The sequence below is a fragment of the Lichenostomus cassidix genome, chromosome 4A (genome assembly GCF_008360975.1).
Source record: "Lichenostomus cassidix isolate B80296 chromosome 4A, HeHo_3.0, whole genome shotgun sequence".
Taxonomy (NCBI): Eukaryota; Metazoa; Chordata; class Aves; order Passeriformes; family Meliphagidae; genus Lichenostomus; species Lichenostomus cassidix.
The window spans coordinates 3,776,156-3,789,170 of NC_139485.1; the positions used below are offsets into that span (position 1 = coordinate 3,776,156).

At 53.0% G+C, this 13,015-nt stretch overlaps 2 protein-coding genes across 3 annotated transcripts; one reads left to right on the forward strand and one right to left on the reverse strand.

Moving 5' to 3' along the window:
* Positions 1-252: 252 nt before the first annotated feature.
* Positions 253-6,326, forward strand: LOC146437316 (nuclear pore glycoprotein p62-like). The gene is made up of 12 exons (XM_085060116.1): positions 253-601; positions 1,390-1,775; positions 2,004-2,114; positions 2,563-2,697; positions 2,883-2,987; positions 3,394-3,502; positions 3,663-3,807; positions 4,204-4,253; positions 4,373-4,507; positions 5,204-5,315; positions 5,721-5,787; positions 6,109-6,326. The coding sequence occupies exons 1-12, from the start codon at positions 318-320 to the stop codon at positions 6,198-6,200; spliced, it is 1,731 nt and encodes a 576-aa protein (XP_084916242.1). The 5' UTR covers positions 253-317; the 3' UTR covers positions 6,201-6,326.
* A 229-nt stretch (positions 6,327-6,555) lies between these two features.
* Positions 6,556-12,813, reverse strand: RBM41 (RNA binding motif protein 41). 2 transcript variants are annotated; one of them, XM_085060119.1, is made up of 7 exons: positions 12,729-12,813; positions 11,994-12,110; positions 11,699-11,891; positions 9,332-9,536; positions 8,016-8,392; positions 7,315-7,462; positions 6,556-6,965 (listed from the first exon to the last, which is right to left on the reverse strand). In XM_085060119.1, exons 1-7 carry the CDS (start codon positions 12,734-12,736, stop codon positions 6,808-6,810), a joined length of 1,206 nt encoding a protein of 401 aa, XP_084916245.1. In that variant the 5' UTR covers positions 12,737-12,813; the 3' UTR covers positions 6,556-6,807. The 2 variants fall into 2 exon arrangements, with proteins under 2 accessions (XP_084916245.1, XP_084916244.1); XM_085060118.1 differs by lacking the exon at positions 12,729-12,813 and having other exon boundaries at positions 11,994-12,269.
* Between the last annotated feature and the right edge of the window lie 202 nt (positions 12,814-13,015).

Sequence of the window (13,015 nt, forward strand, 5' to 3'; positions counted from 1 at the left end):
CCTGTCCCTGTCCCTGTCCCTGTCCCTGTCCCTGTCCCGTCCCCGTTCCCGTCCCGCACCCGCTCCCTCAGCCCCGCCCGCAGCCGCGTCCCCGTCCCCATAGCAACGATTACACGCCCCGCCCCCTCACGCCCCAACAGCCAATCAAAGCGGACCAATCGCGAGTGGCGGCTGAACTGACCAATGGGCGCTGAGGGTGGGAAGCCGCGGGGGCGCCAGCGGAGGCGGGCGCAGGGCGCGGTGACGCCATCGCCGCGCGCGGTCGCGGAGCCCCGCCGCGCCTGCCGGAGCTCGGCCCGCGCCGCCGCCGCCGAGCCATGAGCCAGTTCAGCTTCGGGGCGGCCGCGCCCGGCGCCGCCTTCAGCCTGGGCGCGCCCAAAGCGGCCGCCACCACGGCCCAAAGTGGCTTCTCCTTCTCCGCGCCCGCCGCCGCCTCGGGTGGCTTCAGCTTCGGCGGCGCGGCGCCGGCGGCGGGCGGCAGCCAGCCCGCAGGGCTCTTCTCCTTCAGCAGGCCGGGCACGGCCGCGCCTCCCGGCGGCTTCAGCTTCGGCTCGGCCGGCGCGGCCCCCGCGGCCCCGGCAGCCGCCGCCTTCCCGCTGGGGTGAGAGCCGGGCCGGGCCGGGCAGCGCGGGGAGGGTGGCGAGTGCTGCCGGCGCTGGGCGAGTTGTGCGGGGAGCTGTGCGGGGAGCGAGCCTTGGCTCCTGTGCCTGGCAATCCCCAGCGCCCTGCAGCCATCGCCTCGCTGGGACAGCGCTCAGCGAGCCCTGGGAGCTGGCCCGGCTGATGTTTGCGGATGGGTACTGGGAAGGAGCTGTATCCTGCTTCGTCTGGAGCTGGAACTGTCTTAGGGACCATTGCACAAAGCAATGTTAAAGCCTTGCTACCGAATAGAAAATGTCTTGCTCTTCTTGACCCGAATCTGGAGTGCTCAGAATGTTTTCTCGGCAGTTTGGGAGTGATTTATCCTTAAGGAAAGGCTGCAAGGTCTGGAGTTGTTCTGCAGAGCTGCTGCTGTCTAAGCTTGCCAGATGGGAGCAGTGGGAAGACAGCTCAAATGGGGACGAGCAGAAAAAAACCCAGCCTGGTATAGAGGGGGTGAAAAGGGTGACTGTGAGCTGAGGGAAGGAGCAGCTTCACTTATTCTGCCATAAAATTGCTGTGGTGCTCAGGTGGGTGGAGGTAATGAAGGGAGAGTCAGTAGAAAGAGCCCTCCTGGGGAATGGCAGGTGACAGGAGCTGGGCAGGGTCTGGTGTCAGAATTGGAACACAAACCTGGCCAGGGGTGCATCTCTTTGAAAGGAGGTTTCTGCTGTCAGCAAATGGTCGGTGAGAAAGACAACTGTGTATCTGAGTTGTGTCTCAAGCAGATTGGTTTCTTTTCTTCCCTAGGACAAGCACACCAAAAGTGAACTTTGGAGCCAGCACTGCCACTGCAGCTCCTGGAATCACAGGGGGCTTTTCTTTCGGTGCTTCTACCTCAACCAGCACACCCTCGAGTCAAGCAGCAGCCCCGTCTGGCTTTACCTTTGGCACAGCTGGCAGCAGCACCACCAGCACGGCTCAGGCTGGGACAACAGGAGGGTTCACCTTCTCCAGTGGCACCACGACTCAGGCAGGAGCAGCTGGGTTCAGCATTGGCACCGCAGCTCCGCAGGCAACGTCCGCAGGGCTGACCTTTGGCACGGCCCCTGCAGCTGCTGCCACCACCAGCACGGCCACCCTGGGAGCTGCCACCCCGTCAGCAGCCCCCTTCAGCCTCGGGGGGCAGCCCACAGGTGGGTGAGCAGGGTGGGGTTAGCTGGAGGCTGGGAGCCTTTGGCATGGGGGTGCCTGGGGGTGGAGAGGAGCTCTGCAGCCTCCCAGTGCTGCTGGTGTGGAATGGAGTGAGGGGCTGGAGCCAGAGGTGTTTCTGACAGACCTGGGCAGGGTCTGCAGTGCTGGGGAGCAATGGCTCTTGAGCTGTAGGAAAAAAGTCCATCTTTTCCTTTTGCTGCTGCTTCCAGGTCTAACCTTTGGGGCACTGCCTTCAACAACAGCCACAAGTACAACCACAGCAACACTGACCACAAGTACCAGCCAGGCACCCACCCTGTCCTTTGGAGCCAAGCTGGGAGGTAGGAAGCTATTTGAGAAAAGTATTCCTCCAGGCTTTGTGAGATCTGCTGTCCTCCTGGGGATATTTGTCTATTGGAAGTAGACAAATATCTTATCCTGGGGTGTGGGAAGGGGCCAGAAGTGTTTGTTCCTGTGAGTTTGCCCTGGTGATCTGTGACACCTCCTAGAGCCATTGGACAGCATGTCCTGTGGTTTTGATCACGTCCCATGTGCCAAATTCTGTTCTGTACCTGTGCTGGTAGCACAGTGGAAGGAAGGGAGGCACAATCTTAAAGGATACATTGTGAAAGAGAGGGAGTGGAGGGAGAATAAAAACGGGGCAAAATGCTGTCATCCACTGGCACCTGGTGTGGCCTGGCAGTTTGTGTCACCCTCAGCAGGGTTGCTGTGCAGGGGGTGGAGCTCAGTGTGCTCTGCTTGTCCACATGGAGCTGTTTCTCTCTGCAGCCACATCCACAGCTGCCACAACAGCCTCCAGCACCACCAGCACCTCTGTGCTTGGCTCCACGGGACCCACGTTGTTTGCTTCTGTGGCGACTTCTTCAGCCCCAGCCTCGTCCAGCACCACCACAGGCCTCTCACGTGAGTCTCTGCAGGCAGGTTTGTCCCTGGGGCAATGAAGGAGCAGCCCCTGTGGCTGCTGCTCCCTGTGCAGCTGGAGCTGCTGCTGCTGCAGTGAGAGGGGGGAGCAGGCTGGGCTCTGCTTTTCCAAGGGGCTCTGTGTTTCATGGCTTATGCAAGCTGTTCATGGTGTCTTCTCTTTACAGTTGGTGCCACTTCCACTGGTTCCACTGGGACAGCCAGCCTGGGGACACTTGGGTTTGGACTAAAGGTTCCTGGAACAACAGCTGCCACAACAAGCACTGCTACTGGTAGGAACAAGATGCTGAAAGTCACTGAAGGGAAGGGAGCCTGGCTTCAGTGCTCTGGAAAGGTGTAAAGGGCCATGTGAGAGTAGCAGCAGAGCAGTTCTGACTTGTAAGGCCCTCCAGTAACTTTCTGAAAACATAAAGTCTCATCTGCTGCAAAGGTGCTGGAACTGGGTGTGCAGGTAGTTATTAGGTCTCGTAGTAAAACATGAGGATATTGAGATGGGTGTGGACTGGGGATGTTTTCATTCCCATCTTCACAGAGGTGGAATTTACTGTTAGTCCCTTCAGACAGATCTACTGGAGCTCCTACAGCCCTGGGTTTAGCAGTGCACCCTGAGCCTGTTCTTGGTTTGAGAGGTACCAGGTGTGTCCACTTCTATTGCTTGACTTGAATCTCTTCTTCCAGGGACTACTTCTGCTTCTGGCTTTCCTTTGAATCTGAAGCCATTGACTACAACTGGTGCCATTGGAGCTGTGACCTCCACAGCTGCCATAACCACAACCACCACCACCAGGTGAGTGTTTGGTTACCTCTGAGCATTTCCTGCCTGGGGCAGGAGCAGCTGCAGTGTTGATGCTGGGAACTGGAGGAGGAAGGGGAAATGAGTGTTGTGGTGTTTCTCTTTTCTTTTCTGACCTTGTGTCCTGCCCTGCCCCTCTCTCCCTCCCTCTCAGTGCCCCCCCAGTGATGACTTATGCCCAGCTGGAGAGTTTGATAAACAAGTGGAGCCTGGAGCTGGAAGACCAAGAGAAGCACTTCCTCCATCAAGCTACACAAGTCAATGCCTGGGACAGGATGCTGATAGAGAATGGAGAGAAGGTGAGGTGACCTTCAGTGGAACCTCTTTCTGCCTGCTTAGGTCCTGAAAGGCCTCAGTGTTACAAGCCATTGATTGGCACTTCCTCTTTTAAAAATGAAATAGATGTCAGCTCCACCTGGGTGCTTTTCACAATCTCTCTGTGTGTCTGTTCTGGCCTTTATGCTTAGGAGTTTGGAAATGTGTTCAATGACTTTGCTCTGTGGTAACAAGTTCCATTAGGGTTCATCATTCCAACCTGACTCTCCTTTATTCCATCTTTGGTCTGTAAATCTTTATGTAACCATCTCTGGTTTCCAGTGGAACTTGCATGGTGCTGCTTTCTCACTCCCACCTCTCTTCTTTGGGGAGCTGACTTCTCAGTTTTCCAAGTGTCATGAAGTGTCTTCTGTTTGCAGATTACTTCGTTACACAGAGAAGTAGAGAAGGTGAAGGTTGATCAGAAGAGGTAGGAAACTGAATACTTGAGATGATTTTATTTCTTCTCTGCCTTGTGCTGCCTGGTTGTGGGACAGCTCTGGGATGTCTGTAACATGAAAGGAAGCAGTTGGCATTTTCTCTTTTCAGACTGGATCAGGAACTGGACTTCATTCTGTCCCAGCAGAAAGAGCTGGAGGACTTGCTGACCCCTCTGGAGGAGTCAGTGAAGGAGCAGAGCGGGACCATCTACCTGCAGCACGCGGATGAGGAACGGGAGAGGACGTGAGGCACAAACCTGCTGGGGATGGGGGATGAGCAGTGTCCTGGGGTGATATCAGTCAGCAGCAGACAGAGTTGGGATGTGTGACAGCATTGAACACTGAGTGGCTGTTGTCAGATATTTAATCCTATTTCATGCATGGCAATTTAGATTTTACTCATTAGAAACTTCAACTGTGAGTGGAAGCCCTTGAATCAGCATGAAAAGCTCTTTGGATATTGGTCTAATCAGCTGTCTGGGAAGAGGTTACTAATTTTGGCATAATTTCTGAAAATTAATTATTCTTCAGTGATAAAAATGATGAGAGCAGAGTGAACTATGTGTGGCATCAGCATCCTCATAAGCTTTTCTATGTATCATATATATCGTATTAGGTTAATTAAAGACCATGTTTGTCTGGTTCTGTCTCTGGTCTGGACATAAGGAATCTTGAAGAATCCAGGCTTGCTACTTCAGTTCTGACAAAGCCTTCCAGAAAGTCCTCCACTCTCTTGCTTGTCTGTCTCCATGTATCTGTCAAGAGACAAGGGTTGGGAGTTCCTTCACGGGGTTGATGGAGCCTCTCTGAGTGCTCTTGTCTGCCAGCCTTGGCTGCAAATTTGAAAGCTCATTCTGTTCGCCCATAGTTGGTGTGACTGGGAGAAGGTTTTCAAAATTCTCTTCAAACATTCTGATCCTTGTTCCCATGTGCTCTGCAGCTACAAACTGGCTGAAAACATCGATGCTCAGCTGAAGCGCATGGCACAAGATCTGAAGGACATCACTGAGCACTTGAACACAACAAGAGGCCCAGCAGACACGAGTGACCCGGTAAATGCAAGCTTTTATTCTTTTTTTATTAATTATATTATATTGATCTTGATACTCCTTATGGCTCTACTGAGAAACTTTTTTTCTCAGTAAAAATTTCCCTTCAGTATTGCAGACTGAGATTTTTCCACATTCATTTTTAATTTTGCCACCTCAAGCCTAAGGTGATGAATGTTCTGCTGCTTCCTAGCTATAAATTAAAATAAGCCAAAGCCACAGATATATCATCTCAACTATTGTATTTTCTTGCTGGTAAAGAGAAGCAAAGCAGCAAGATTGCTGCACAGATTTCCCTGGCAAAGCGGCTGCTGCCTTAGGGAAGCTGTGCAAGGAGAAACTTGCCTTTGACTCCTCTCTGTGTTGATGGAGTGGCACAACTGACTTGCACCTTCTCTCTCTGCTCAGCTTCAGCAGATCTGTAAAATTTTGAATGCACATATGGATTCCCTGCAGTGGATTGACCAGAACTCAGGTGAGAGTTGTCCTGCAGCCTTTGGGAAATATGAGTGGGAAGCACAAGAGCCCATGTGTGAGTGTTTGTTGTTCATCCCTGAATTCCTAAAGATGCCTGAGGAATCTTCCTCCTCCCCTTCAATGGCTCTGTCCGTTCTGTGCTTGAATTCTCCTGATATGCCTGATTGGAGGCCTCTGCTGAGAAGTAATTCCTGGCAACTGCTGGTGTTTTACCAAAAAAAGCCCTGCTTGAGTGTTTTTCTTTCTCCTTCTGCAGGCTAAACTGTGTATGGCTGTGTTCTGGGGTGCCTGTGAGAGTAATGCCTTGTTTCTCCCACAGCTGTGCTGCAGAGAAAGGTGGAAGAAGTGACAAAGGTTTGCGAGAGTCGCCGCAAGGAGCAGGAGCGCAGCTTTCGGATCACGTTTGACTGAAACACTCCCAAGATCAAAGGATGAACATAGAATCTCCACAAAAAACAGAGGTGTTTGAGGCCTGAGATGATGACGTGGTTTTTGTTTCTTTTCTTGCAATAAAATGTGGTGTTTGTTCCAAAGTCAGTCTTTGTTGTGTTGGACGTGAGAAAATGAGTGAATTTCTGTGCTTTAGCTCTGTCTGCAGGCTGCTGAGATCAACAAATGCTGCCTTGGAGGGCTCTGGGCAGTCTCTGTCTCTAGAGGAGCCTGCAGAGCTGGGAGGCTCCCAGCACTGAACTGTGGACACAGTCCTGCAGTAGAAGAGTGTAGCACACTTGGCTCTAGAAACATCAGTAAGCACACACTAAGGAAATACCATAATAAGTGCATTTATTTACCTGGCCTCTTCCCTCCCTCCCTGCCACAACAGACTGAGCAGGCACACACAACACGGTATGGCAGTGCCCATCTCTCTCAAAGGAGAGCCCAGGCCCCAGCTCTCCCTTCCCCTCTCCGAGATTGTCAGACCTGCATGTTGGCTCCCAACACTCCCTCACAGTCCCACACTCAACCAGGGAGTTCCCACAGCTCACTGAAATCCACAAAGCTGCTGGTTTTCCATCCCTCACGTGGCAGGAGGGTTCTCTGCAGCAGAGGAGCTGGGGATGGCAGAGTCAGCCTCTGGCAAATGCTTCTTGCTTTTCCCAAATGCGATCACCAGGGGCTTCCCCTGCAGCTTGTACCCATTCAGCAGCTGCAGAGCGCTCTGGGCTGACTCGGTGTCTGCAACAAGAGGGCACAGAGGGGACAGGTCACCCAGCAGGTGCTGGCACAGGGATACAAGGTATTCCCATCTGATGGCCCCTCAGCCTGCTCTGCAGCTACTGCAGTGTGGGACCCTCCAGCCACACTGGCATGCTGAATAAAACACTACACACCACAGACTGCCTAACTTCTGCCCTGATAAATCCTCTTCCAAGCCAAGGAAAGGACTAGGGCATGATAGAAAGAGGAGGGAGTGAATTCCTCTGCTTCTCCTCAGAGAGCAGGCTTGGCAGCAACCCAATACCCTACAAGATGTGACGCCTTTGGGAGACAGGGAAGAAGTGAGAGGCGTGAGGCAGCAACTCACCAGGGAAGGTGATGAAGGCCTGATCCCTCATCCTGCCACTCAGGAGGCGGAACTGGATCAGTGGGCTGTCCTCCTTCTGGAAGCGAGCAAACAACGACACCAGGTCCTTCATCGTCACTCGGGGGCCCAGGTTCTTCAAATACAGCACCTGTAACAGCAACACACAGCCTCAGCCAGCCTTTGCCAGGCAAACACACCTGGCAGCCTGGTCCCAAGTCTGTTCAGCTCCAGGGTGTGGATTAGCTCAGCCCTCACACCCACATGCTAATGATGGCATTTGGAGGGCAGCAGGGTGTACAGAGAAGGGCAGCTCTGAACTCAAGGCATAACCCTGCTTGCCTTCACCAAGCGCTTATAGTTTCAGTTATTTATAAAATGCAACAATCTCCAGCTACCAGATAAGCAGTTTGAGTAAGGTCACAGCTGGCCTCAGCCAGGCCCAGACACAGCACATCTTGACAGGTGACCTGCCAGAGCCAGGGAGAGCTGGGCTCAAAAGTACAATGCTATGCCAGAGCCCAAGGTCCCTTTTGCCCCCAGAGTGGAGACTGTTCTCTCCCTAGGCCTGGAGGATCAGCCAAGCAACCTCAAGGCAACAGCAAACAGGAGCCTTTGCCTCCTTCAGCTCCTACTGACAGCTTCAGAGTGTCAGCAAGGATATCCTGGTGAGAAAGGATAAATCCTGGTTCATCTCAGCTTACCTTGCTGGGCTCCCCTGGATGGTAGGATGAGAACCTGGGTATTTTCCGGAGTTCTTCCTCTGACAGGCGGTTCTTGAGGATCTCCTCTTCTGGGACAAACTCTACTGGCTCTTTGATAACCACAGGCCTTGGAGGGGACTGGTGTGGCTTTGTTACAGAAACACTGGTACTTGCTGCCTGCTCTGCTTGGTCCTCCTGGTCTGGAAGTGATGACTCCTCAGTCACAGCCCCCTGTGGGGCTGGGGAAGGGGACAAGCAGGGGTCACTTGTAGCAGACTGTTCTTTTTCAGGGCACTTGTTGCTCAGCAGCTCTCGATAAACACTCTCCAGATGAACCATGGGGTCCTTTTCATCTGTTCCCCTCTTCTGAGTGTCATCTATTTCATAACAGAGAAACATGGTAACTATCACCAACAAGCTGGAAAACACACAGACTGCAAGAAGAGACAGACAGGAGAAACCATGTTTTACCCCAGCCTCTGTGCCCAGGCCCTGCAGGTTTTTTGAAACAGGAGCAACCCCAGAAAGTGCTGATCCCCCAGCTCAGGATGAACCTGCAGAGAGCAGCAGCTCCACCAGTGCTACATCAGAGCTCATTTCTTCAGAGATGCCCTCACTAGCTTATCTGCAGCCACATTTCAGCACCTTCTAGTGATTCCTTCAACACACCTTCCGTCTGCATGCATGGCCAGGATGGGCCATGCTGCCTTTTTGCACTACATGGAATATAAACTTTTTGCTTCCAGGGACATCAGATTAAGCTCCTGGGTTTGAAGAAGGTCCTTGACATGGATTGATCAATGATCTCTTTTACTTCTATTTAATGGAAATGAGGACAAATTGAGAGTGGCATCTCCCAGCCTACAACTGGATCCAATTCCACTTCAGGGAGGAGCCTTTAACAAGTCATTCCTCCTCTTACCTGCTCTGTGTCTTTGCTTTCTTTCCCCCTGCAGTTACCTCAGAGAAGGAACAATCTCTAGTCCCGCACAGGCACTTTGTGTAACTCAGACCCTGAGGCTCTACCAAAGCATAAGCCCAGCCCCTCTCCCACACTTTGAGCTGCTCTGCACTACATGTAACACACCAAGGAGATCCACACCCTCCAGAATTGGACTTTTAAAGCCTCTATATTAAACCCTTCAGAGAACCAACTCTGTCTGCTCCTGTAAGAGAGGAGAATATCTCCTCCCACACAGTACCAGAGCAGAACCACATCTTCAGGGACAGAAGGCCAGACAGATATGTGTTGCGCTCCCACACAGCCTGGCTCTCCGTGCTGGAGCCAAGGCAGGAAGAGCCCTGAGCCCACCAACCTTCATGGTAGAGCGCCCGGAGGAAGGAATGTCGGTCTGTTCCCTGGAAAAGGGCGTTCTCGATCTCCATCTCCCGCCGGCTCAGCTGCTTGCTGCCCGCAAACCTCTGCGGCAGCTCCAGGATGCGCTGCCGCTCCTCCAGCTTCTCCTGGATGGCATGGAGCCGCTCCTGCGTGGCCTCCGGGGCTGCCCCCAGCCCAGAGCCCTGCAAAACAGGCATGGCTTGGCTCAGGAATGGCACTGGCCTCCTTCTCAGAGCAAGTCAAATGGCACAGACACAGCCCTGCGGTGGGTACGATTAGGAACCAGCCCCCAGCAGAACCAAGAGGTCCTTGTAGGACAAATACAACCACTCAGAAGGCTCAGTTCTGGAGAGAAGTGGAGAGACAGTTCCTTCCTCATGACCTGTCTGTGCTGCTTCCCTCTCCCTGGCCTGTCTCCCTCTGTCCCTGCTGCCTCTGACAGCTACAGCCATTTTCTACAGCCACCTTCAGTAACTGCACAACCCCCCTTTGGCAATTCTTTCCTCACACCTACTGCATCCCAGAGCTCAAGTTTCCACCAAGCTCTTAGTCTAGAACCCTGAGAACTTTACTTGCTAAAAAGTGGACCTCCAGCTGCTGCTTGGCACCCGAGGGGAGGTTTATGCTGAGGACTAAACCCCAACCAGCATCACAGAGCTACTGCAGCACAGCCCTCACAGCTCACCCGAAAGGAGGGAGCATCCCTGGATGAACAGACCTCACTGCATTGGAGCATCCCTGGATAAACAGACCTCACTGCAAGGGCCACTTGATGCTGCCAAAGCACAGAGACACACCCCAGCTGCTGAAAGAGCATTTCTGCTCCCCCATCCACCTCAATCAGAACACAGAGAATGCACTTTTACGGGGCTGTGTGTGGATTTGCCGTTCTCAAATTCAGTTTGAGAATTACTGTGGCAGATCCTTCTGCCTCAGGCAAGAAACCAGGCTTTCTCCCTGCTCTGAGCACAACCTAACAAAGAGTTTCCCATGGTACCTCTGCCCCACATCTGCATGGCTTCCATTCACCATTGCACAGCTTCCCTGAGGCACAAAAGGCTGTTTAAACGAGAAAGCAATTCCCGGAAATCATTTGTTGTACTTCGTTTTCAAAGAAGCTGCCACTTAGCAGCCGAAAATAACAGAAATTTGCACTCAGTACTTTGCCAAGAGCTCCCCAGGCAATCTGAAGTCCTCTCTGTCTCAGCTGACATTACTCATCACTCATGGTAGAATCTTTCACTCAGGGCCTCCACGTAAAAAGTTGCACATCACTACCTGACTTGGGCTTTCTCTCTAAATATTCGTCTCTCACAACCTGTAGAAGACACACCTTGATGTCACCAGTTTTTCTCAGTCAGAGTAGTGATTTCCTCCATACTAATCTTTATTTCTGAACATCCCAGAATTAATTTCATACTAAATGTAACAGCTGGTACTGTTGACATTAATTGTCATTCTTAAATTAACAGCACATCTCTTTCCACCAAGATTTAATCAGGCCACACCACGGCTGGATATGCATTTAAACACCAAAGTAATGACTTCAGCTGAAGAGGCAAACCCCTGATTACCACAAACAACTCTCTCCTGCACACAGCTATTGCTCAGGAGGAGGAGGCAGAAAGAAGCCAACAGTCAGCCCAGGTCCTGGTTAGCACCTTCTAGTTTAGCAAAGTAAGAGCAGGACACTCCAAGTGCACCTGACACAGGGCAACCCCGAAAGCCCCTTGTCTGTGGAATGTGAAAGAAAAGGGTAAAGGTGGGGGAAAGGGAAAAACCTGCTGAAACAGCATCCAGAGAGGAGCCAAGGCACTTCCACCAGTGTCCTGTCACCACTGTCTGAGCTCTGCACTGTTCATGTGGCTGTCCCAGGGCCCCTGCAGCACCTGCAAGCCCCTAAGGAGAACACTCCCTGCAAACAGCTACCCAAATCAGCAGTGGGATCCAGGGATGTATCAAGATACTGAAAGGAGGATGTTGAGGTGCTTTGAAATGTTTCCTCCTTCTCCTCTGCTGGCATTTAAATCCTTCATACAGTGGTACAAGCAGGTGAAATGAATTGCTTGAGATCATCAAGGCAGAAGCAGGAATATAGTCATGTGTGGAACACAGCCTATGTTCCAAAGGACCCACACCTCTCTCCACCATGTCTTTTAATACAGACCATTCCACCAAAGAAAACAGGCCAGAAGAAATGTAGGATCATGCTGGGCTAAAGGCAAGGGATACATAGAGCAGCCATTCTTTCCCAGAGACCTTACAAAGGACTGGAATTCCCTCCCAGAGTGCCACAGGGTGAGAAGGATCTGACCACACTCCCACGAGAGCAGAGCATGCCCACCTTCCCTGCTGAAGCACGGTTCTTCCAGAGCAGAATCTCCGAGTCGGAGAGCCCCAGCTCCCGGAGAGAGGAGGTTTCTTTGTCACTCTCTTGCAGGGCCTGGAACTGCGACAAGGTCAGAGCCCCTGCAGCCTCCTCCCCAAAAGGTTTGTAAAAAGCTGCAGGAGCAAAGCATCTCCGCTTTGACTTGCACCTGTGAGCCAAAGCAACACAACAGCACAAACAGCTCAGCACTGAGGAACTGGGGGGACAGGAAGGGGCTGGTCTCTCACCCCGGGGCCAGATCAGGACTTACTGCTCGATGGAGACAGTGGTGTCGAGCTGATGGTGAAGGAGGCTCTTCAGCTGCCTCTCTCCTTCTGTCTCCAAGTCTTCCAGGAGAAGCTCATCACTGGACAGGCTGCTGTTCACCCTGGGCCACACGAGCACAGCACGGTCAGTAAGGCAACGGGGGAAACACTGCTCGAAACACATCCTAGCTACAGCTTCTCCACCTCTTTGGCTGTTTTTACAGGATTTAAAAAACGAGGAACCAAAAGTACTTGACCAAAGCTCCCTTTAACGTTACTAGAAAAGTCAACAGATTTGGGACTATTTTGAGAACATTAAAGTACCCCACGGAGCCTCCGGGTGTTTTTGTATTGGTGGGGTGTTTGTTTGTTTATTTTCAAATCACATGCAATGGCTTTTACTGCCCGAAATGGTTTCTCATCAGCATCTAAACAGACACTGCCGGTTTCAAACGAGTCAGGCAAGAAAGAAAGGAAACCATGACGCTGAAGAGAAATGTGAATGGTTTCCTTTCCGGGGTCACCTGCTCCGGAGCAGACAGACCCCAAATGCAGCCACCCCGCACCCAGCCCGAGCAGCCGCACCGTGCCCTGCTCCCCGCCGCCAGCTCCGGGCCCGACACCGCTCCGCCCCGCGAACGGCACCGCAAACGGGGCTGGGGGTGGCACCGTGCCCGGCGGAGGGGCCGAGCCCCTAGGGCACTCTGGGGACCCCCAGGACCCGCGGATTCCCCGCTCACCGGCGCATGGCCTCGCCGCTCCGCTCCGCACTGCAAGCCCCGGCAGCGCCCGCGGTGCGCAGGGAGCGCCGGGAGCGCCGCCCGGAAGGAGAGCGGGAACAGGGCGGGGAAACGGCGCCGGGGAAATAGTGCCCGCGGTTCATCTGCCGGTACAGTCCTGACCCCCTGCACCCGGAGGAGCCTTGCTGGGGGCTGCCTCAGCTACCCAGCAAAGCCCTCGCCCACTCCCCTCCGCAGCTGGACACGGAGAGATTTAATGGAGGTTTGGGGTTGAGATAAGGAGCGGG